The sequence below is a fragment of the Platichthys flesus genome, chromosome 4 (genome assembly GCF_949316205.1).
Source record: "Platichthys flesus chromosome 4, fPlaFle2.1, whole genome shotgun sequence".
In the NCBI taxonomy this organism is placed as follows: Eukaryota; Metazoa; Chordata; class Actinopteri; order Pleuronectiformes; family Pleuronectidae; genus Platichthys; species Platichthys flesus.
Window position 1 is genome coordinate 1,318,369 of NC_084948.1, and position 23,371 is coordinate 1,341,739.

Below are 23,371 nucleotides of genomic sequence, written 5' to 3' on the forward strand. Positions count from 1 at the left end.
CAGAGGGATGTGTTCCATTAATTGAAACAATGTTTGAGATACATCTGCAGCTTGATGAGTTGTTGAGGGGCGGCTGTGGCTGAGGGGTAGAGTGGTTGTCCTTCAACCTGAAGGTCGGCAGTTTGATCCCCAGTCTGACCCATCTGCATGCCGAAGTGTCCTTGGGCAAGATGCTGAACCCTGAAAGGCCCCCCCATAGAATAACAAAGTGCTGTGAATAGATGCACTGTATGAATGTATGGGTGAATGTAAAACTGTAATGTAAAGCGCTTTGAGTGGTCATCAAGACTAGAAAAGCGCTATATAAATACAATACCATTTACCATTGAATTTGAGCGTCATTGGAGGCTGTAATTCACTTAGTACTGAATTAATTCACTGAAAATCACTCAATCATAGCTCAAAGAGCTTGGGGCTGATGAGTGTGGTCATCCTGTCACTTCTCACTCTAGTGACTTAACAAACACATATACAAATGCTCATTCAGCTCAGGAGATACCTTAATACACGTTTGCTTGATTTTTGGTATGTATGTTTTCGATTTTGATATAGCCCCTGCTGGAGAAAATATTTACCAGCAATATTACCAGCAATATTTACAGGTGCTAAGATGTCTTTGTCTTGTCAGAATGAGCAGTATTCAGTCGTCTTTTCATGCCAAAAGCCATTGCTCCTTCTGTCAGCAGTTTTCATTTGCCAGGATGATGGCCACCATGGAACTTAGAGTAAGTGATGGTGGGGCCCACAGTCAATTTGTATGGATTAATCTCATATCAAGCCTGAGGCTATGGTCACAGAGGGAGATGGTTCCTGATGATACTTATGTGTAGAAGCATGAAGGAGCACAGAGGAATGTCTGAAAGCAGGTGTGGAAATAAGAGAGGCTGAGGGGAAGAAAAGAGAAAGAGAGGAGCTTTAAAAACAGTACTGGTTGACCGAAGTGCTATATACATATGATGAACCATGTTATGCTTCAGCTTGGGTTTTCATTTTTTTAATTGAATTCACAGAGTTTAAAAGCAGAGGCTTGAGAGTTGCAACATTCTATTTAAAGAAAGACAGAGCAGCATGTGTTATAATTCCATATGCAGGTGTTGATGTGAAGCTGCTTTCAGACAGCTACTGAACTACATCTGCAGTTCCTCCGTATTTTTTCTCCGGATGACAATTATGTGTGAGCACAAATCTCTGAGTGAGTTGCTCCGCAGTGTCTACAGACCTTTCCACCTGACCTCCTATTATAAAGTCAGTTGAAATCCTGGAGGAGTTGGTTGCGGCAGAATATGAATACAAATATATGAAGCATATGAGCCCATTGTCTATTCATGTCTTGCAGAAGTTGATCATGAAGTCACCTGAATTCTATAGGGACCTTTGCTGTACTCTGTGGTTGGACTGCGTTTGTACTTTGTTCGAAGAACTAAGCTGACAGACAAACACCCTTACCATACATCACATAATTTCCTCTCAACACATTTAGGATGCATTTGTATGCACATGAGCACAGACACTTAACTTTCATCTCACTTGCAGCCACCACCTTGCCTGTGTGATCCTTTCTGCAGAAAGCTTTTACAAATAAACTTACAAAGACAACTTGTCTCAGAACCTTGTTTGTTGACCAATTTTCACTACAATCTTATATGCAATTTCATTAATTGTTAAGTTATTTAATTATGATCCTGTGAAACATTACAGAGTTATTTATTTCTGTCTACATTTTCAGATAAAACATTCATCCAAGTGCCTAGATAAAGTTTGTAGAACTGCTATCAAATGTGCCCTTTGAGTTCACTTTGGCCCATTGTGGTGCAGCTGTGTGTGCGTGTGAGAGAGAGAATTTAATTTTGAAAACAACTTTATTGGGTACTATTTTTGACAATACACATTGAAGCACCTAATAAATTATTTAAATTTCACATTTAGTTAAAAATAAAAACATCTTCAAAATACCACAGATCATTAAAAGAGTCCAGATCACCTGCTGCTTTATAAAAACTTAAATCAACCAACAGTCGGGATCTAATCATTCTGACACAGACCAACTCAATGTGGAGGTTCTGCTCTACCTTCCTCTTCCTGGTTATGTACAAGGCCATCTTAACCTGCCCTAAAACAGAGTTTAAAAGCTGGCTTTTGTGCTTTTGTTGGCGAGTGTATTTAAAACTATAAATAAAAATGTGCTTGTTGAAAACCTCTTTAAAACCGATAAACTTGTAAAAACAAACAAATCAGAGAGACGGTGACACTCATAAAAACAGTGAAACACGGTTTCCTTTACACCACATGTGTCACTCAAGCTGCGAGAGCTGGTGCATTATTGTATTAAAATAAGTTTACTGTATGCTGCTTAAAAGCGCACGTTGACCATAAACTACATCTCCCACAATGCATTTCGATGCACCCGCCAAGGTAACAGTATCTCACCAGTAGCCTAGCTATGCGTTCAATACACAGGTGGAAATGAGAAATGTACACAAAACCAATGTAGTGATTTGAAATGGTTCAGAGATGACAATTAATGTCAATTTGGTTCAACACATATATCCAGAATAAGACGGAACGGGAGGCTGAGATATCAGAAATATACAATTTATTTAATAGATGCAAATTATTTAAAACAGACTGCTCAAACAGTAAAGTGACATGTACAAAGGTTGAAAGGCTGGCCTGGACCTGATATAAATGACAGCTTAAAGAGAAATTAGAGGCTCCAGACCCAATTCTAAAACGCTAAAATATCATGAATTAAAACAAAACACAGCACACTTTAAGAAACACTGCAAGCGATATAAAACAACAAAATGATGGACTTTATGGAGCCAATAATTCACCATTATTCAAGTCAATACCACCGAATTGCACAGTCCCAGTCAACCATATTGCACATTGCCATAGAACAAAACAAAATAAAACAAAAAAAAAAAGAAACCAATAATCAAACCATTTAATAAGAAATAAACTAAATCTAAACAAGGCCAAATAATCTAAATTAAATATAAATGTGGAAAAAACAGTGACCTTAAATATTTTGCAGCCCTATAAAACAAACATGTTATATTTAGGTCACAAACTTGAACCAGTTATCAAAATGTTTAAAAACATTTACAAAAATAAAAAAAATCATGTCATACCTTTAATTCATTAAAATAACGCAGAGACCCACGCCGTTCCTTATTGTCCTGACGACAATTTCTAAAACAGGAAAAGACAACTTAACCTAATGTCACGGAAACAATAGTGAAGACTCTGGTTATTGTTCCGCCGCATTACTTACAAGTATTATTCTTATGACTGAAGATTACAGCGCGCGTTTATGCAGAGCTGATACCGTCTCAGCCAAACTCACAAAGCTGTACGCTGGCTATAGGGACAGAATAAAGGTTAATATTTGCCGAACGTTTTCTGAGTGATCTCCGTTGACATTAAAGTTACTTTCAGCAAACTCACCGCAACAAACAATTTGCGTCCGCACCTGCTGCGGCCACGCTGCACTACACCGGACGCGGAAGCGACGCCGAAGCGAGGCGGTATCGCTAATCCCTAAAGCGCCGGCGCTTGGCGGTTCACACTGGGCGCGGTAGCGACGTAGAAGCGCCGCTGTTATCAGCCTGCAGTAATAACGGCATTTAATAAGTTTTTTCAAGCATATACTTACTTGTTGCTCCAAAATGAACTGCATCCACGTCCCAACATGTGTCATTTTTAGTGTTGTCTTTATACAACATGTTCCGAGGATCATACAACTCACTGTACTTCTCCACTTCAATTATTAATTTAATGTCATCCATGTGTAGTGATTAAAAATGGTTCTACTGATGACAGTTAATGTCAATTCGGTTCAACAAGTATCCAGAATAAGACGGGACGGGAGGCTGAGATATCAGAACAAAATACAATTTATTTAATAGATGCAAATGGTTTAAAACAGACTGCTCAAACAGTAAAGTGACATGTGCAAAGGTTGGAAAAGCTGGCCTGGACTTGATATAAATGACAGCTTAAAAAAGAGAGAAATTAGAGGCTCCAGACCCAATTGTACAATGCTAAAATATCATGCATTAAAAACCAAACATAACACACTTTAAGAAAATCACTGCAAACGATATACAACAAAATGATAAAAGAGGGCCTCTACTTTATAGAGCCAATAATTCACCACCATTCAAGTCACTACCACTGAATTGCACAGTCCCAGTCAACCATATATATTGCACCTTGCCATAGAACAAATCAAAATAACACAAAGAAACAAATGATCAAACCAAATAATCTAAATGAAATCTAAAGTGGGAAAAAACAGTGACCGTAACTATTTTGCTGGAGGCAGCCCTATGAAACAAACATGTCATAGTCAGATCACACAATTTAAAAACACATTTATAATATTTAAAAACATTTACAAACATAAAAACACATCCTTCTCTCATACCTTTAATTCATTAAAATAAAGCAGAGACAGCGTGCATCCACGGTGACGCCGACACGCCTATGTGGAGAATACGTAGTCCCCCCCCCCCCCCCCCCCTCTCTCTTTTTATCATTATGACTGCTTGTGTGGCTGTAGTGGATGGGCAGAGGGGGACATTTAATAATGTGGTCGGTAAAAGTGGTAAAATTAAAACTCCTGGACAACAGAAGGTGAATACAAAGTATGGGATGCATATTTGATCATTTATATCGTATAAAATATGTCGTCAATATCGTTTAAAATAATTTTTCAGTGTGTTTCCTGTCGCGATACGCTCGCGTCTAGCGGAAAAAATAGACTCGACGCCGAAAAGATCGCTGCACGGCGCTAGGCAGCCGCGGCGCAACGCTACGCTTCAGCCTCCGGTGTGTTCAGCACAACGATTTAACATGGGAGTGGATGGGAGCCAGAGGATTGGCGCTGCGCTTACGCCTCGCTTCGGCGTCGCTTCCGCGTCCGGTGTGAACCCGGCGTTCACAAACACAGGACCGGCAGTGGAGAGAGAGGGCGCGCTACGCTGTCCCTAAATAGACGTCGCCAAATCCCTGCAACCTATAGGAATCACTGTCCTGTTAAGTAAATTAAAATATCAGCAGAACGGGAAAAATAACACTAATAAAACTGTATTAAGAATTGATCCTGTTACACCAAGAACAGATAAATTGATGCACAAGGAAGGCAGTTTCACGAATGATGGGAAAACGAATACCTGTTTGTACTTCAAGGTGAAAAAACGGTATGTCTTGTATGTTATGAGGTGGTGTTGGTCATAAAAGAATATATATCTACGTTGGCATTTTGACACCAAACACGGAGCTAAGTATGCTCAATTCATCCTCCAAGAAAAACAAAGAATTGCAGCAGAATTAAAAGGCAGACTGCAGTCGAAGCAGAATGTGTTCACAAAAGCTACGGCCAAAAGCTATGGCCAAAACTTACGGCCAAAAACTATGCAGCAGTGAAAGCCAGCTTTATAGTGGCTGAAGAAATCACCCGAGCTTCAAAGTCTTTTTCAGAGGGTGCATTTTTAAAACAGTGCATGCTGAAGGTGTGCCCCGACCAGATACAGTTACCGAAGTAAGGTGGCTGAGCAGGAGCAAAGTCCTCATACGATTTTTTTAGCTTAGAGAAGAAATTGCTTTTTTCATGCAGAGCAAAGGAAAACTGTTGCCTGAACTATCAGATCCAAACCGGCTGTGTGACTTTGCTATGTTGTGTGCCATAACCGAGCATCTCGCTCATCTTAATGAGAAACTCCAGGGACGTAAACAAGTCATCACACAGATATCCGACATGATCCCAGTTCAATCAGGAGAGACTTGGTTTTTACTTTAACGAGTTTATTTTTTACAGTGCACAGAGAATGCAAATATTTATAGTCTTTGGCATTTTAGACCCCTGTGTGATGTCATCAGGATTAGAAGGGGGTGGAGCAGAACGTCTTACAGGAATACCCCCCGGGGTCTAGACACTGGTGGTGGTTCATTGGTCAATCGTTTGTTTAGATGGTCCATATATGAGCATTGTCTTATTGGACTTCCTAAGTGTGACATCCTCTGTCCTTAACCCTCACAAGAGTAAGGAAAAACTACGAAAAAACCCTTCTTGAGGGAAAAATGTAGAAACCTCAGGAAGAGCCGCATGCGAGGGATCCCTCTTCCAGGACGGACAGAAGTGCAATGGATGCCACGAGTAACAAGTCTGTTGTCAGGCAGTCAGCTGCCACCTTAGGCCGTGATCGGTTGTCATTGGGATCCGGAAGAGGTGATGAATGTTCTTCTCAGGACTGGAGGAGATTGGGGTGGAGGAGGGGTTGTGCGAGTCACTGCATCGACACTGCTGAGGAAGAGAAGAGAAGGGATTTTTAAAGTTTGACAGCTGCTGTGTGACTGGATGAAGGAAACAGCGCGGGCCTGATTAGATAATTGGGAACACCTACGATCAGCTGACGCATACAGGTTAAGCCCTCCCATGGGCATTCCCGATATTTAGGACCGCCCGCAGTCAGCTGATCTGAATGGGTTTTTAAGTCTTCCTTACTGAACTTACGCTGAACTCCATTTAAATCAGGAGAGACTTGGTTTTTACTTAAACGAGTTTATTTTTTACAGTGCACAGAGAATGCAAATATTTATAGTCTTTGGCATTTTAGACCCCTGTGTGATGTCATCAGGATTAGAAGGGGGTGGAGCAGAACGTCTTACAGGAATACCCCCAAAAGAAGGAAGACGAAGAATGTAGATCAGGGGAAGTGAGATACTGGTGAGTCTTACCTTGTGTTGTAGTATCCTAGAGGATAATACATACTTTGGAAAACAATGATTGTTATACATTTATCAGGTAAAATATAAAGATGACTCGTTGGAGTGCATCTACGCCCCCGAGTGGACAGATATGGGGTAAGTGAAGCGGTATTCACGAGTATAAACAGGGACCTAAAATGTAAAGCATAATTAAATCAATAATATATGACGGTAACTACATGACGATAAAGCAACCACTATAAATACGATTTTGAAAACATTTGAAAGCGCGCGACACGAAATGAAGTCGCACGATGAACGAGAATTAGGAGGGTCGGCATACCGCCCGAGAATTAAGGGGCATGGCAAGCTTAAGTGGATGTCCACTGACCGAGTCAAGCCATGGTGAGTGTAGGTCCTAAATGTAGAAATGAATAAAAGGTCGCAGAGACCAACATAAACGAAAAGGTCATTTGACCAAAATGAGTTTGTAAGATCCAAGATCAAATTAAATAAATAACAACAGAAATGCAAAAAACGGCACGGCACACCGCAACAGAAATTAAGTCGTAACACAAACAGAAATTAAAGCGCCTTAGGTAAATAAGAGCGCCAAAAGAAACAAAGGGCATGGCTACCTTAACTTAAGGGTTCACTGACCGAGGAGCCATGGGAGAGTAGGGCCTATGTGTGGAACTGAATAAACGGTCGCGGGGGACCAACATAAATAAAAAGGTAATTTGACCAAATGAAATTTTTTAAGATCCAAGATCAAAATAAAAGTAAATAACAACAAAAATGCAAAAACGGCACGGCACACCGCAACAGAAATTAAGTCGTAAGACGAACAGAAATTAAAGCGGTTCGCCACACCGCTAAAGGAAAATAAAGGGCATGGCTACCTGTAACTTAAGGGTTCACTGACCGAGTTAGAGCCATGGTGAGTGGAATGTGTAGGCTTTAAACGGTCACCCAGGACCGACATGAATGATAAGATCGTTTTACCGACGAAATTACGGTCTGTGCCGGATGAAATTAAATTCACCGAAATGCAATTCGGCAAGGCCACCATAACAAAAGTTAACGCATGTGATGAACTGAAATAATAAGGTCCGCTGGACCTGAAGTAATTATAGGGTGCACGTACGCCGCTCACACGTAAGGGTCCTTCCGACCCAGTGTAGTGTAGGTATGTAGTGAGGAGAGTCCCCAGGTGTCGGTTTTAAAGAGGATTTTACTGTAAAGCTAACATGACTCAAAGAGTGAGCAGATAATCCAGAACCACCTCCAGTTATATGCATTTGCTGACATCAGGTTTCCAAACTTTGATTAAAGGAGTGTGTTTATGCAAGGGCGGATATGGGGAGTGAAGGCAGAAGATAATCTTCCCAATTGTTCTAATGAGCCAAGGGAATACCTTGGTAGGCTGAAGAAGTTGCATCTCCTATTCTGTACGCAAGAGCTGAGTAGAGTGCGGGCAAGAGTTTGCTTTAATTAAACTTGTTTATGCTGGTGAAGAAACATGTTTTCTTTTAGAGAGGAGGTTTCCGCAGAGAGGAATACAGGACCAATTGAGAAGGCCAGGATGCAGCCATTGTCCTTAAAAATCCCCCAAAACTCACAGATGGAGTACATTTGTGAATAACTGCAGATGATCAGTCAGATGCACTGCTAAATATATTATTATTTTGATTTATTTTGATTGTGATTGTGACATGTGATTGTGCAGATGGGGCCAGACACAGGTCGGATCGGCACCTTATGCGTGACATTCGAGTCCCATGGATGGAATAGTTAATGGAATTTCATGAGAGATGATGTGTACCGCGAAGTGCTGAGGAAAGCAGCCTCTTATTTGTGGCGTATTAGCTGCATGGGAGGATTTATGTCGCGAATATTAGATTAGATTCAACTTTATTGTCATATGCTGTACGGTTAGATTTATTTATTTTAATTCGGACTGCGGGACATCGAATGATTGAAGCGTTTATTTAGAGAGGCTGTGCCTGACTCCGTGGAACTATCGTGGGGGGGGGGATCATCCAGCAGATGAAAACCGCAGGACCTCTCGGGGACACGCGTCTGACGATTTAAAATTAAGTCAGCTGTTGTGCTTGCACCTTGATCAGATCGCGGTGTACCTATAATCTCGCCACTGGGGATAGTTTGTGCATTAACGTGTAAGTAAACATGTTCATAGATTATTTTTATTTGAATTTATTTTATGGGAACGATGAGTTGAGCGAATCGATATAATATAAAGAATGATTTAATTTATCTATTAATTTATATTGTTGTTCGCTCCAGAGTTTATAAGTCTGTATTTAAACGTCATGAAAATACTCTGTGCTCGGTATTCTACAATTTTAGGGGGCTGAATTCCCCGTTAAAGTTATTTATAACTCTAACGTGCTACATATGCGAGTGCGTTTCTGTTTTGTATGTTTTCTCCCCCTTCAAATTACGATCCAATAGCCTCTCATCATACTTAACAATAAAACCGGGCACTAGGGCCTTGGGGAGTGCTGCTGCGCTGACTCTCACCCTGCCAAGTAACGTCTCTCATCGAGACAGTAGGATTACAGCCAAGGAGTTTAGCTCATAGTAAATGAGGCACGGAGTGACATTTTAAGTGCAGGTAGTTACAGAATGTGGCTCTGTAGTTGTTAACAATTGTTACCTGCTTAAATTTAGGTTTACTTGAGGCAAATGAAAGGGAATATTGTAATGAGCAATGTTAACGACTTAGCTAGCTATTTTGTTAGAAAATAGCTCCAGTGAGCAAGACTGAACAAGCAAATTTGAAATGTAAAAACTACTATCGACAGCTCTCTATTCTTTGCATTAATACCTATCTCTAGTATTTTAAAAACAATAATATCGGTGCCTATGGAATGCTGTTGCATATAATCAGTTAATGCTAGTGAAGACTTAATGTCATAATGTCCCTCATAGCGCTATATCATCCGATTCATTGAGAATTATTTCTCTGCATTTGAGAAAAGTTCATATTTGTATTGTCAAATTTCACAATGACCCTGAAATTATGTCTAGGGTTAGGTTTAGACAAACATTTAGCATCCTTGGCGCTAAGCCCCCCCTTTCTTTCAATCCTAGAACCGCCCCTGGTGAACGATGTTTGTGGATTTTAAGATTACGCAGGGAGGCAGCGCTGCCATGTAGATTATCTGTATGGCCCCTCAATCGTGTACGGCGTGACGATGCCAGTACGTTTCTAACGTTCACTGATGCGGGGAATTGATGGGATTCAGGCCCAGTATTTTTTAATGTCCGCCAGGACGTTTAGTATGGAAGTAAATCTGTGTCATCGGGATTTGAAACAAAAAAGACATTGAATTTCTAGCTAAATCTGTCTCATCGGGATTTGAAACAAAAAAGACATTGAATTTCTAGCACTGAATATTTATGCATGGAAATTATGAATTTAAATGTTTTTCAACGTTTAAAATTCAACCGCAAAAAATTCAACCGCAAAAAATTCAACCTCAAAAAATTTAACCTCAAAAATTCAACCGCAAAAAATTCAACCTCAAAAATTCAACCTCAAAAAATTCAACCTCAAAAATTCAACCTCAAAAATTCAAGCTCAAAAAATTCAACTGCAACATCCGGGGATCCAAGGAGGAGCAATCGATTCCAGATTCAAGATCAGGAGCGTGCGGGAGTGACCGACACCAATGCAGCTTTGACTTGTCAGCTAGCACAGTGACTAGCCATGTCCAACAATGGTGCTTCGGTGAGTGTTTAAACTCTTCTATATGCCATCGGTGTAGTTTGTTACTGTAAGATGTAGTAATAGACAGCTGACATGTGTACATTCACGGACTTTATTGGAAATAAACTAAGTGGAACTTAAACGAGATGACGTTCGGATTTTTTTTTTCGAACAGGCCAGTGACTGGCATGGGTAACGCCAGGATTTCAATTTTGGATGGGCCACTATTTAATAGGAAAAATAATAGTTATTATATGATCCCTGCCTGACTTGTTTGTGTTTATCTGCTGTAGACGAGCTTTAACAGCGCGGTGCGCCGCTCTCTGTCCCGTTAAAAGTGAATGTCGCTCACCCAGCTCTCTCTCTCTCTCGCTCCACTGTCTCTCTCTCCTGTTACTACATGTGTTAAACCAAATGCACGAAAAGCCAAATCAAATCAGAAATACGTAAACCACTTCTTTTTAACTCGCATACATATTTATTTTCATCAATGCTGCCTACCACACAATCAAATCCGAACATCCCTTCCTCTCTTTGGAAAAGACGGTCGCTCGGTGTCGACGTCGGGACACAATATTGCTCTGATGTTGCATGTCGAAGGTGAGTTAGCTTCAGCGTTGTCAGAGCTGTCAAAGCGTCTTGGTGTAACGTGTCTCCCACATACCTGGGACACCGTTCTCCACCGGCGGCGTGAGGGCGGAGGACGGGCACGGCTGGGCTGGGGAACTTTATTTTGAAAGGTTTCCCGGCCCTGTCAGCTGTTTTAAGACACGTCACACCAAGACGCTTTGACAGCTCTGACAACGCTGAAGCTACAGCCGAAACAGTAAGTAGGTATGATTACATCCTATCCTTACTTCTCTGATCACAAGAAACTAAAACTGTAATACCCGAAATTAATTTAATAAATCAAAATTTAGGTTAAAAAAAATAGTTAGGCCTATTTTAATTTTTGTCAGCTGGGCCAGTGAAAATACACAAGTGGCCAGTAAAACTCTGATCTAATGGCCCAGGGGGCCAGTAGGGACATTTTTTTATGTTGAACCCTGGACATATACACATTATAGAGTGGCCACGGTTTATTTATTGCGTTTACATGGACATTATTAAACCCGCAGCGTAATGACCATAGCAGCGGCTTTAGCGGGGCATGCGCAGACGCATCTCCCCGACAGTAACCTGGTTATGCTGTTTACATGCACAAGTAACCGGGGAACTGATGGAGTTCCCCGGGTCTGGTTACGGGTTACGAGAAATCCGACTATAACCGGGGTACGGTGTGCTGTACGACCAACAGTATGAATCAATTATAAGAAGAACGGCTTGGCCGCTAAGATAATGCTTGACATAAATTTTGGCGCTATAGCCTGTCTGATTATCTTAAAATAATGTATATTATACTTGTACTACTGATTTGTTATATCCTTCCTTTGTTTTTTCTGTGCTGCATTTGTGATTACAGGGTAACGTTAGTCAGGATGACATTATTGAGTCAGCAAGGCGGTTATTAGATTTAGTAACCTCTTCTGAGAGACACCGGGGAGCAGAGGCCACAAATCAAGATATGAGGTTTAGTATTAAACCGCAATTCATGTACATAGGTCTTACTTTTACTTATACATTCTATAGGCTACTTGTTGATTATTAGGCCTAATATATATTTTTGGATCCAATCCTGCAGAGAACAGAGGCAGGGGCATGGGAGTTCAGCCCTTCAGCCACAAAGACCCTTGCTTCAAGCAGAAATGACCAGGTAAAGAAAAATTTGCTATTTTAAATGCAAATCTATACTTTGTAATGATGTCAATTTGTACAGTCAATATTCCACCTGCTACCGACAGTAAGTAATGAGATACATAGCATTGTGTAGCATTATCAGCTTCTTACTAATATTGCAGACATCAAAATGTAAGTGTTTTTTGTGACCTTTCAGTAAAATATAGGGACCTGTTTCACTTATGGCTAATGTGAAATTTATATAAGAAAAGTAAAAAAATGTATCATAGGTTTCAAAGGTCTAAATCATTGCCTGTAACACTTTACTGGAACCTGATGACAGTATGCAGTAGAATGCCAAGTTTTTCTATATCCATCTGTCATGCAAGAGCATTTTTGTCAACCTTTTAATGTAGTTAGTAAAAACATCTAAACTTGTTTTCTACAGGTCCTTCCCAGGTATTTTTAGCAAGGCCAGAGGAAAGAGGCGCTTTCCTGCAGCAAACCTTGTTCCAGCCAAGAGAGCTAAACCAGTTGAAGTGGCTTTCTATTTGCTACCAAAGCCATGTGAAAAAACTCCAAAAGAGCAGGAGCAAATAGTCCATATGCAGGCAGGGTTGGGCCGTAGGACTACTCATCTAGATGAGAGCACAACACATGAAGAGGTAGTAATATGCAATTAGTTAATTACCGTAGTCTAGCTTGTATTTTAATATGCTATGAAGTTCATGAAAAACAATTACATTAATTAATTGTGGGCACACATTAAACAATTTATTTTGTAGATCTAAATATACAGTCATGTTTGCTCAAGTGAAATGGAGAAAACTGTGGGTTACCTCTGGTGCTTTAAAAGTTATAATCTGTTAATCATAATCTGTAAGAATTGAGATAAACTTTTTTTTCACCCGTAAGCACAAATACAGTCAAAACTGAGTTTTTACCCCAAAGGGCGTACACCTAATCCGTTTTCCAACATTTGCATATTGACAGAACGCCAAATATCTAACTCCAATGCACTTTTCTGATTACCAAATAGCATCGCAACTAGTCAGATCTGATTCAACTTGGAAAATTCTGAGTTGGGGACAGCCCTAATAACAGCACCACAAATTGTATTCATAGAAAACAAATTTGGCATGGATTTTAATGTTGCCATTTGATCTAATCAAGCTATCCTTTTTTAGTGTTGAGGTTAAATACACTTGTATGATTTTTGCTTACAGTTATGTGATGCCCTCAACATTCTATTTCCAAAACTGGGGAATGTCACTGGTGGATGGCTGCTTTATAAAGCTTCAGGTAGGCCAACACAAGTTTGTGTGTTTGTTTGTGTTGCTCATATGTAAAAAAAAAAAAAAAAAAAAAAGTACATGTGCAGCAGCTAACTGCACATCATGCATTGAAGACTGTTCAATTGTATTATTACATATTAATTACAGATGGTTCCCTAATAAAACTTACTGCAAATCAAAAACTGTAAATTGTTTAATTGTAATTACTGTATTTGAAAAAGTCAAGTAAAATATAAATAGATAGGGGGCTTTTTCAGTTTAGACTGTACTCAAAAAGTCTAGTTACTTTGACTTAACTTAAATATATATTATATATCCAATACACTGTGAAAAGTTTGCAATCTAATTTTCATTTGCAATGTTTTCCACAGCTGGATGGGGACAACGAAAGCTCTCTGTTGTGCCTCCTGAAGATAGTGGCTATTCAGGCAGGTTCTTGAAGGCTATGGGTCGTTGCGTTAAAAATCTGTTCATAGCCCCAATTCAAGAAGAACTTAACACAGATCCCCTACCACAAAATGATGAAGCATTCAGGAGCATGCCAAAAGCCACTTGTCAGAAATGTGGCGTAGCAATTCCCCTTCCACTCCTGACAGAACACATCAAGTCTTGTGATGTCATTAATGTTGACAATAACCTGACTAATGTGGATAGCGGTGAGCCTGCAGAGAGAAAATGTAAGAATTCTTTGTTTAAGATTCTGTTAACATATTACATAGCATTCATAAAATTAATTCAGAAACATTTTCTTTTAAAATATTGTTCTTTCTTGTAACTTAAATTTCTCAACAGCAGATATGCAGGAGTGTCCTGTCTGTGCAGAAATGTTTGCCACTGATTTTATTGAGGTACACGCTTCAGCCTGCGGGGAAAGGTATCCATTTACTTGTTCATGTTTTTTCTCTCAATGGCAATTATCTTACTCTTTGTGCAAGTGTAACACAAAAATAATTTTATGTGGCTAGAGCAGGGAATGTAGTGAGGCATGAAAGTGCTGTCAGTGAGGTAGAGCAAGCAGCAATACCTGGGCCATCTGGAACTTGTGCAACAGATAGAGATGGTAGGTGGTAAACCATCAATTCTTTACAGTAAAAAGCAGTCTTAGCAAAGTCTTCATAGCACACCATTATTAACTCACATTCAGTTATGTAATCAATACTTTTTTGTTACTGTAACACTGTTTATGTCAAAGTAAGGCTTAATGGCTTTCGCTTTTGATTGGAGTCCAATCGAATCCAATTTTTTTGCTATCTTTACAGTCAAACATGAATAATAAAAAACATATTTTTTTCTTATTAGGGTGGTTAACAACCAGTGACCCCACCAAGGCCATATCTCAGTGTGTGGACAACTTTCTCCGTATGCATAAAATGGAGAGTCCCTTACTTTTCAGCATGGACTTAAGAAGAAGTCCGGCTGAACAGGACATGGCCCTCATCTCCTTTTACAAGCAACCTAATGTGGAATGGGGACGACCTCTGAATTCCAGACTTGAAGGTTGCTCCAATATCAATTTTCAGTTGCCCCAAAATAATTCCAAGTATTTCTTTTAATTTATTCTGTCAAACCAAACCTTGTGTTACAGGAGATACTGCTATTGGCCAGGGTGTAACCCGCTTTTTTTTCTCAACATGCATCGAAAAGCTGAAGTCTGGATTTTGCATAAATTTTGGTATGTATGTTAGCTGTATGGCATCCTCTTTTTTTGTTGTTTAATGTTTATTCTAAGTAGCATATTAAAGATTCCCCCCGTAAAATTATTTTAAATAACAACTATACAAGTTTGTCATATCTTAGTTGTGTTGCTGTATCCTGAATGTTCAAAGAATTCTATCAAATGTATAATAGCTGTACTGTAGAGAACTGGAGTCTCCAGTCCATCACAGATAGTAAAAACCATGTTGTTGTCATTTGATGTTTTTAATGTCTTGAACAGCAAACGCCAATGTTACACGGCTTTTCGAAGGAGAGCCTGGACATTTAGTCCCCTCAGCCTCTCACTTTCTGGTTGAAAGTGACATGTTCATGGTGGCTGGGAGAATGGTAGGCCACTCTTTTCTTAATGGAGGACCATGCCTGGCTGGACTCAGCCCTGCTATTGTCCATGTACTACTTGGTGGTAGTCCTGAAACTGCCACAGTTACACTGGAGGACTGTCCAGACCTGGACATAAGAGAAACGATCAGGCTTGTATGTTATACAAATAAAGTTATTTATTTGATGTTATATTTTATGAACAGTGCACTGTGCATTGTGTATCCATTGTCCTTGATGAGTGATGCTTATATTTGGCCAACTCATACGGCACATTGTACCTGGCATTACTCAACTTTTTTTTTTTAATCGCCTAACAACTTATTTTGCCTCTTGTCTAAAGCTTGAAGGGGAATCCACATTGTCAGAGAAGGATGCAGGAAGTGTCCAGGAATTGGCCTATGCCTGGGACCTCCCATCCCTTACCGAGAAGAACAGGAGATGGATTTTTGAGAAGCTTCTGATCCATGCTGTCAGTGAAAATTTAAGAAATGTGTGCTTCCAAAAGTTACAAGTTTGTTTGTTTTTATCATCTGAGTAATATGCACATTGCTAAATTTATCTGTCTGACAAAGTTAGTTACACTTTTTCTGATTCATTTGCAAGGAAACAAACTGTCATGGATGATGTTGTAAAATGTATGTGACAAGTTATTTTCCTGGAAACATAATAGTTGGTGGATGGTCAGTAATAAATGCAAATTAGCATGAGGACAGTATCATATAACTTCATTCACTAGTGGATATAAACAAAACAGATGAATTTAAATGTTATTATTTTCTTGAAAATAATGTTTTTCTAATATTTTACTCTGACATTGCTTTAGGATGAGTAATGTTATGGGATATACCCTTTGTCATGTTACTATTAACAGGTGATCGGCCGTGTCACAAGACAAATAAAACAGTTTCGACGAGGTCTTAAAGAAACCTCAATGTGGACAATGCTGACCCAACGACCTGACACAGTGGCCTTGCTTCTCCCAAAAGAGGGAGGTGCGAATATCAGCACTGAGGTAATTTTTTATTACTCTGATCTTGTAATGTTTGTAATTTTTTCTTACTATGCCATTGCCAATAACAGTTCATACCTGATCAGCATCTATTATGGTCCATGTTCAAGCTTGTTCTTAATATTTATGTGTTCCTACATACTATTCCCTTTCCCTGAATCAACTTTCCAAAAGTACCAACTACTGATGTATCATCAAAACCTACAAAAGTGATATGCAATACAATGATGATAAAGATGTACAAGTTCCTCATAAACATGAAACTCATGGAAAAGTCATAAAATTAGAACACTTTTTAAGGCCTGGAAATAGTTTGGAATTACTGGAATGTTTTTCAAAACGTTTTTTTATGTATACTGTTTTGGTTGTTTGTCCTCCTCTCCTCCTCTTTCTCCCGGAGTAACAGTCTCATTATTGCACCCTTTGATGTATAGGCCTGCCTATTTTTAAATACTTAAATAAAGTAATGGAAATGGGATAAAACATTTAAATTTCATGGAAAATTTTGAAAATTCATTGGGGAAAATGTGTGGGAACCCTTAATAGAAAAATGATTCAGTGCTCTCTTATGTTTTTTTCAATGCAGGTACTTCTTCAGCGAATCATTTGGCCCTGTGAGGATGACGATGATGATGCCGATTATTCAGTTGACACCAGATGCCGCATGACAGGCTATCTTCGACAGTTCATTGTGAATGGTAGGTTTACAAAATACATTTGAAAGTGGCTACTTGGCTGTTTAAATGTTCAATATGCACATTGTGGGTGGATTTTTTTAATATTGTCATTTTGCTGTTTTTAGCTCAATAGTCAGTAGTCTAACTGGTCTCATTCTAAAAATGACTTTTATTAAAACAAATTATCTTAAGAGTTAGACTTCTCTTCTATTGCGTGTAGGCTGTTAATGCCAGGCTCTGTCATTTACTCTAATGATAAGTAAAGTCAAATTATATATTTTTTTGTCATTTGATTTGTTCATCGTTCAATAATTTTTTCATCTCATCCATAGCAACACCAACTGAATTGACTAATCTGGTCAAATTCTGGACCGGGTGGGAGATTCTACCAATGAGACCCTCTGTAGAGGTAGTCATGGGCCGATACCCCACAGCCTCCACCTGCTTCGAGACCTTACGCATCCCAGGGCATTACAAAGATTATAAATCTTTTGAAAGTGACATTCAGGCCTGTATTTGCTCTTGCCAAACAGGATTTGGCCTTGTGTGAGAGACAAGATTTGATCTTGTACGAAATGTTGATGTAACTTTGTTGGCTGTTAAAAATGTTGACTGTTATGCAACAAGTATTAATGTTTAAAGAGTTGGCTGAATTGTTAGACTTGCCCAGCCCTCACCAAATTGATACACTTGATTAAGTGATATTGCTTGTTTTTTGGCATTAGACACATCTGAGGTTGAAAAAGTTTTAAACGTTAACAGATTTTATTTTGTCACCGTTACATCTGGAGGGCTTGAATGCCCTTTGCAGTTTTACTAAAACAAATGTCAATTTCACACACATACAATGGTGGTGTGCATAAAGTTGCAGGAGGTTTTTGGCAACATGTTCATTATAAATAATCTCTGCAGACAAATAAATCATTAATCCAGGAGTTATGTGGACTTGACTGTAGTGGTTTCACTGTTACAGCTGAAGAAGATGCAAGTCTTTGCAGAATCACAAAACAAATGCCGATATTCAGCTTTCACATAAAAATGTGGTACATGGCTCATTCCTTTAGATGTCAAACAAATAATAGAAAATTTCTTGAATGAAATGAAATATGACAAATCAAATAACTTCTGAGAGTCTAAAATAGTTTAAAGCTGAGTACTGTAGCTAAGTCATTCTGAATCTATTGTATCTTGTTTCCTTTTTAACAGCTCAAAACTCTCCTCCCGTTTCCTTACAGCACACAAATTAAAACTGTGTGTTGTATATGATTATGTGGTGGTTTGGGGACCGGTACAGCAGGTACAGTATACGCTAAATGTATCTTGTGTCAGTTGTCACAGGATACAAGATCTAGTTAAAGTGCAAAAGTTCTTGCTATTATATTTTGTACAAACAATACATGAGAAATCAATTTCTCATAAAACAAAATCAGTTTATCAGTTAAACATTTTTCAGTAATGGACTAAAATTAAAGATCTTTTCAAGATATTACTTTGATGTGATTTGTGGAGGTAAGGTTGCTGAGATAATTCTGTTTCTCTTGCTGACTAACTGTCCTTAGTGGCCCAGCCATTAAGGCAGGGGTGTCAAACATGTGGCCCGAGGGCTAAATCAGTGCTTACATCAAAGCTTTGACAACATCCATTTAGTTTGTTGCTCTCAATTCAGTTGTTTTACAGAGAAAGAAATTGCTCACAGAACTGAACAGTGGCAATGTAAATATCACAGCCAAAGGACTGGGATGCAGCTCTTGGGTTAACTGCATCTCCTAAAGATGTTATTTGTTCATCATTCAGCGGGCAATCTGCATCTGGAACAATGATGCTTGAGTGGTCATCATGGGGAAGTCCACTGTTTTCCCACTCAATATCTGGAATGTCCATATCCTACAAATAGAACAATTTGAAATTTCATGCAGTATTATGTGAATAAACAGTAGGCACATTTTCAATATGTCCTCTTGGCTTCTAATTGAACTGCTTACACATGTGGACCACACTACATATTAAAATCACATTATATTTTGCATGTACCTCTGGCTCAGGAATTGGGTGATGTGCACGACCCAGCATCCACAGCTGGTTAGGGGTCATCTGGCTCTCAGTTCTTATGGGATGATTGTCCCAACCACTGCGAAAAGTATCGAGGTCATCCTGCAGGCGTGGGAGGAACACAAAGTGGCAGCAGAAGAGGTGTGTAATGTTGTCGATGCTGAGGAAGCCCTCTTCTTCAAGGTAGTGGAGAACATCGTAGTAGATGCTTGTTACAGCTACCCACAAGTCTCTCCACAGCCGCTCAATCCTGGAAAATGTTTAATTTACTAAAAACTTTTTTTAAATTAAACTTTATTGTAATATCAAAAACTTATTTCCACTCAACTTCTAGTATCCCAAAATAAACTAATGGGAAACATCACTGATGTTTCTATTAAGACAAGTGAACAAAAAAAAAATGTCTTTAAAAATTAGATCTTGTATACATACTATATGTCATTGCACCCAAATGTGACATTAGTGGGGTGGCAGCTCTTTCATAGCAGGATCTATTTTGTGAAACTCACCGTTGGTTGTGAACACTCTTCCCAGATATAAAGCTGCTCCTTCCAGTGCCACGAACTGAAAACATGAGTCGAGCAACGTCCACGTTTTCTACCCCCTGATCACCACGTACCCTAAAATAGACAAAAACATTTAAAAATCATATATAATACATGTAATATTGATCACAGTATATTGGTTGGTTATAAAAACAGTGTAACCAGCGTGGTTGAAGCATCTAAATAAACTAAATAAAATTACTTTAAAGCTTAGTTGTGTGGGTCACTGTGTTGTACTCAGTGGTTGTATAAGGATTCAGATCCTTTACTTAAGTAAAAGAACAGCAATGTAAAAGTACTCCATTAAACTAATGAGTCCAGCATGAAAATCCTACTACAAGTATTATATAGTTTAAGTATTGCAGTAAAAGTCAAGGTTCTCAAGCATTCTTAACAATGAATTGTCTTTTTTAACTTTTAAATTATGTTTTCATAATATTTAGCTCAACTTCCATGACTTAATTTAGTTTGAAACATGCAGGCATATAAACTGATCAAAGGGCACAATAGAAGGTGGTGAGGAGAGGAAAATCATGGCACAAGTACTTCAGTACAGTACTTGAGTAAATGTACTTAGTTACTTTCTTCCCGTGGTTGGACTGTACAGTAAAAACAAATCTTAGTTAAAAATATAAATTTACCTTAGAGGAAACCCAAACTTCTCAACAGATTGTTGGAAGAAAGCCAGGGTAGTTGATGCTAGGTTGTTGGAAGCGGTACCAAGATACATTATCTGCAGCACAAATGCAATTACACCACTATGAGACGTTAAGTATTTAATGATTATAAGAATGTGTACACTTATTCCTGCCAACTGTGCTTACCTTGCGGGAAAAACCGTCAATGCCACCAAAGATAACAATGTTGTAGCTGAAAGGAAAAATGCTGAATTTGTCAACTATATAAAATGTACTACAAGTAAGAAATAGTGTGAACACTCAGAACAGAATACCTACATTGCTTAAGGGCAAGCATACTCATAATTCATTTGCATTTTGTCAAAAACATTATTTAAAAAGAATTACCGAATCAATTTATGGTTTGTATCAATATGAACTAAAGACTGGGGGCCTGGAACTGAGTAGGTCCGTCGAGCAATACATCCCAAATGGAGCATACGGGAGATGACACCAGTGGTGTCAACACGGTGCATGGAAGCTCTGACACGGTTATACTGCACCCTTAGTCCTCTCGCTTGCACAAGTGCCTTCACCATTCGGTATCCAGAATGAGGCTGTCTGGATTTAATGTCTCTCACACACTGGTCTAACTCTTCATCTGTCATGGTGCTGTTTAGTGCCTTTATTGAGAGATTGTACTCGGCCATGCGCCGGTACACTGTGCTTCTGGATATCCCCATAAGTTTAGCAATACAGGGGACAGACAGATTAAGTTCGAGAAGGTTGCAAAGGTGGTCTGGGGATATGGCCATTCGTTGTCGCCCAGCTGGTCCTTCCTCAAACTGCACAACTACAATATGTTGCTTACTTTTTTCTTTTTCTATGTTTATAAGACTGTGTAACTGTGTAAGTGCATCTAAAATTGCTGGACAAACAGCTACCTGACCAGCTACAGCATTTAAAAACACAAGTTCTTGTGTGCAAGTGAACTCTAAAAAGTCCAAATCCAGAGGCATGCGTCCCAGAATATTTTCCAATCGAGAGCGAAGTCTTTCTAACAGGTGATTAAGCAGCAGTTCCTAGGAGAGAGAGAGAAAAAAAGTTATGTCATGTAAACTGCGGATAGATAAACTAAATCTTTACTGTAAGACCTATAATCTATAGTAATGATTACTACATTTATTTGCATACTTTTACAACTGAAAATCTGCTGCATTAATTTAAGTAAAACTGAATGCTGTTCTGTTTGTTTTTTAATCAGAGGAAAGTAACTTTAAGGTTACCACGATGCATGCTGAGTGACTAGTTAACACATTACTCGTTAAACCGAAACCTCGTTAATTTTGTGCTTTTTAAAAACTGCTATATTTAAAGTCAAACAGATTATCTTTTAACTTCTACACAGCTCTGATTACATTTACTAAGAACTTCAATGACAGATCACAATCTCCGCCTCACAACTGTAAGGTCGTACGGGACAAAAAACCATGGTCACACTATAATGCGTATATGTCTGATATGTTGGTTTTGGTGGGTCTTTTATGATACTAGCCTATATAATATGACATGGTACTGAGAGTTTGAAAAAAACAACAACAACCGAACGTCATCTTGTTTAAGTTCCACTTAGTTTATGTCCAATAAAGTCGGTTAATGTACACATGTCAGCTGTCTATGACTGAATCTTACAAAAACAAACATATAGAAGAGTTCAAACACTCACCGAAGCCCCATTGTTCGATTATTGATGCACAGTTGATGCATGTAAACAGCATAACCGGGTTACTGTCGGGGAGATGCGTCTGCGCATGCCCCGCTAAAGCCGCTGCTATGGTCATTACGCTGCGGGGTTAATAATGTCCATGTAAACGCAATGAATAAACCGTGGCCACTCTATAATGTGTACATCCTAATATTCAACACTTAACATCTATATTTATATCATGGTCACTTAAAATGGTTACATTGCAATATTCTTATTTCCAGTATGCTATCTTGTAGTATTATTTATATTATGGTCACTTACTTTCTAATTATTTTTAATTATTTTCTGTATCATGGTCACTACTGTTTCATATTTTTCTATTTTCATTACAATAACACTTAACATCATTCCACTTTATCCCCAGCACCTGCTTTTTGTACAGTGTCTGTTTTTGCAGGTTGTTTGTTTTCATACTCCTATTATGTGTAGTTTTAGAAGTGTACTTTTTTTTTTACAGTGCTTCGACACTGTTACTTTAATTCTGTTTTTTCTATTACTGCTGTAACAAGTGAATTTCCCCATTGTGTGGATAAATAAAGAAATCTAATCTAATCTAATATGTCAAGGGTTCAACATAAAAAAATGTCCCTACTGGCCCAGGGAGTTTTACTGGCCACTTGTGTATTTTCACTGGCCCAGCTGACAAAAATTAAAATAGGCCTAACTATTTTTTTTAACCTAAATTTTGATTTTAAAATTCATTTCGGGTATTACAGTTTTAGTTTCTTGTGATCAGAGAAGTAAGGATAGGATGTAATCATACCTACTTACTCAGGGCCGGCCCTAGGACATTTGGCGCTCTAGGCAAGCGTCACTTCTGGCGCTACACACTGTAAAGTAAACAATATACTATCGCGACCCGCCTGCAAGACGACGCGCAGGTAAATCAAACACCAATACAGGCGAATGTAGCCCCGGCCACCTAGTGCGCGAGTATCCATCCTCACTGCCCAGCGGAGTTTCAAAGTTTTACCAGTCTAAGTAGACAATCAAAACAACACAACCTGTCTCAATGACACTCGTGGTGATCAAGCGAAGCTTTAGGAGCTAACGTAGGTGACTCTAACCCACTACTAAGCTGTAGAATACAGAATGAATGCAGCAGCAATAACGACACGGAGCATTCAGCTCCTCATCCAGACTACACCTGGCATGTGGGCAGACGTTACCCCCAAAGAGACAGGACGGGGTGCAACTGCTCCTGTGCC

General features: G+C 39.0%; 2 protein-coding genes across 2 annotated transcripts; one reads left to right on the forward strand and one right to left on the reverse strand.

The window, feature by feature from the left end:
- The first annotated feature begins 15,058 nt into the window (after positions 1-15,058).
- On the forward strand, positions 15,059-18,121 carry LOC133951361 (G2/M phase-specific E3 ubiquitin-protein ligase-like). Its single transcript, XM_062385266.1, has 6 exons — positions 15,059-15,133; positions 15,398-15,651; positions 15,839-15,967; positions 16,370-16,510; positions 17,094-17,205; positions 17,517-18,121. Exons 2-6 carry the CDS (start codon positions 15,481-15,483, stop codon positions 17,732-17,734), a joined length of 771 nt encoding a protein of 256 aa, XP_062241250.1. The 5' UTR covers positions 15,059-15,133; positions 15,398-15,480; the 3' UTR covers positions 17,735-18,121.
- LOC133951360 (uncharacterized) lies at positions 17,978-22,641 on the reverse strand. Its single transcript, XM_062385265.1, has 6 exons — positions 20,804-22,641; positions 20,603-20,648; positions 20,420-20,511; positions 19,743-19,853; positions 19,216-19,483; positions 17,978-19,068 (listed from the first exon to the last, which is right to left on the reverse strand). The coding sequence occupies exons 1-6, from the start codon at positions 21,412-21,414 to the stop codon at positions 18,856-18,858; spliced, it is 1,341 nt and encodes a 446-aa protein (XP_062241249.1). The 5' UTR covers positions 21,415-22,641; the 3' UTR covers positions 17,978-18,855.
- Between the last annotated feature and the right edge of the window lie 730 nt (positions 22,642-23,371).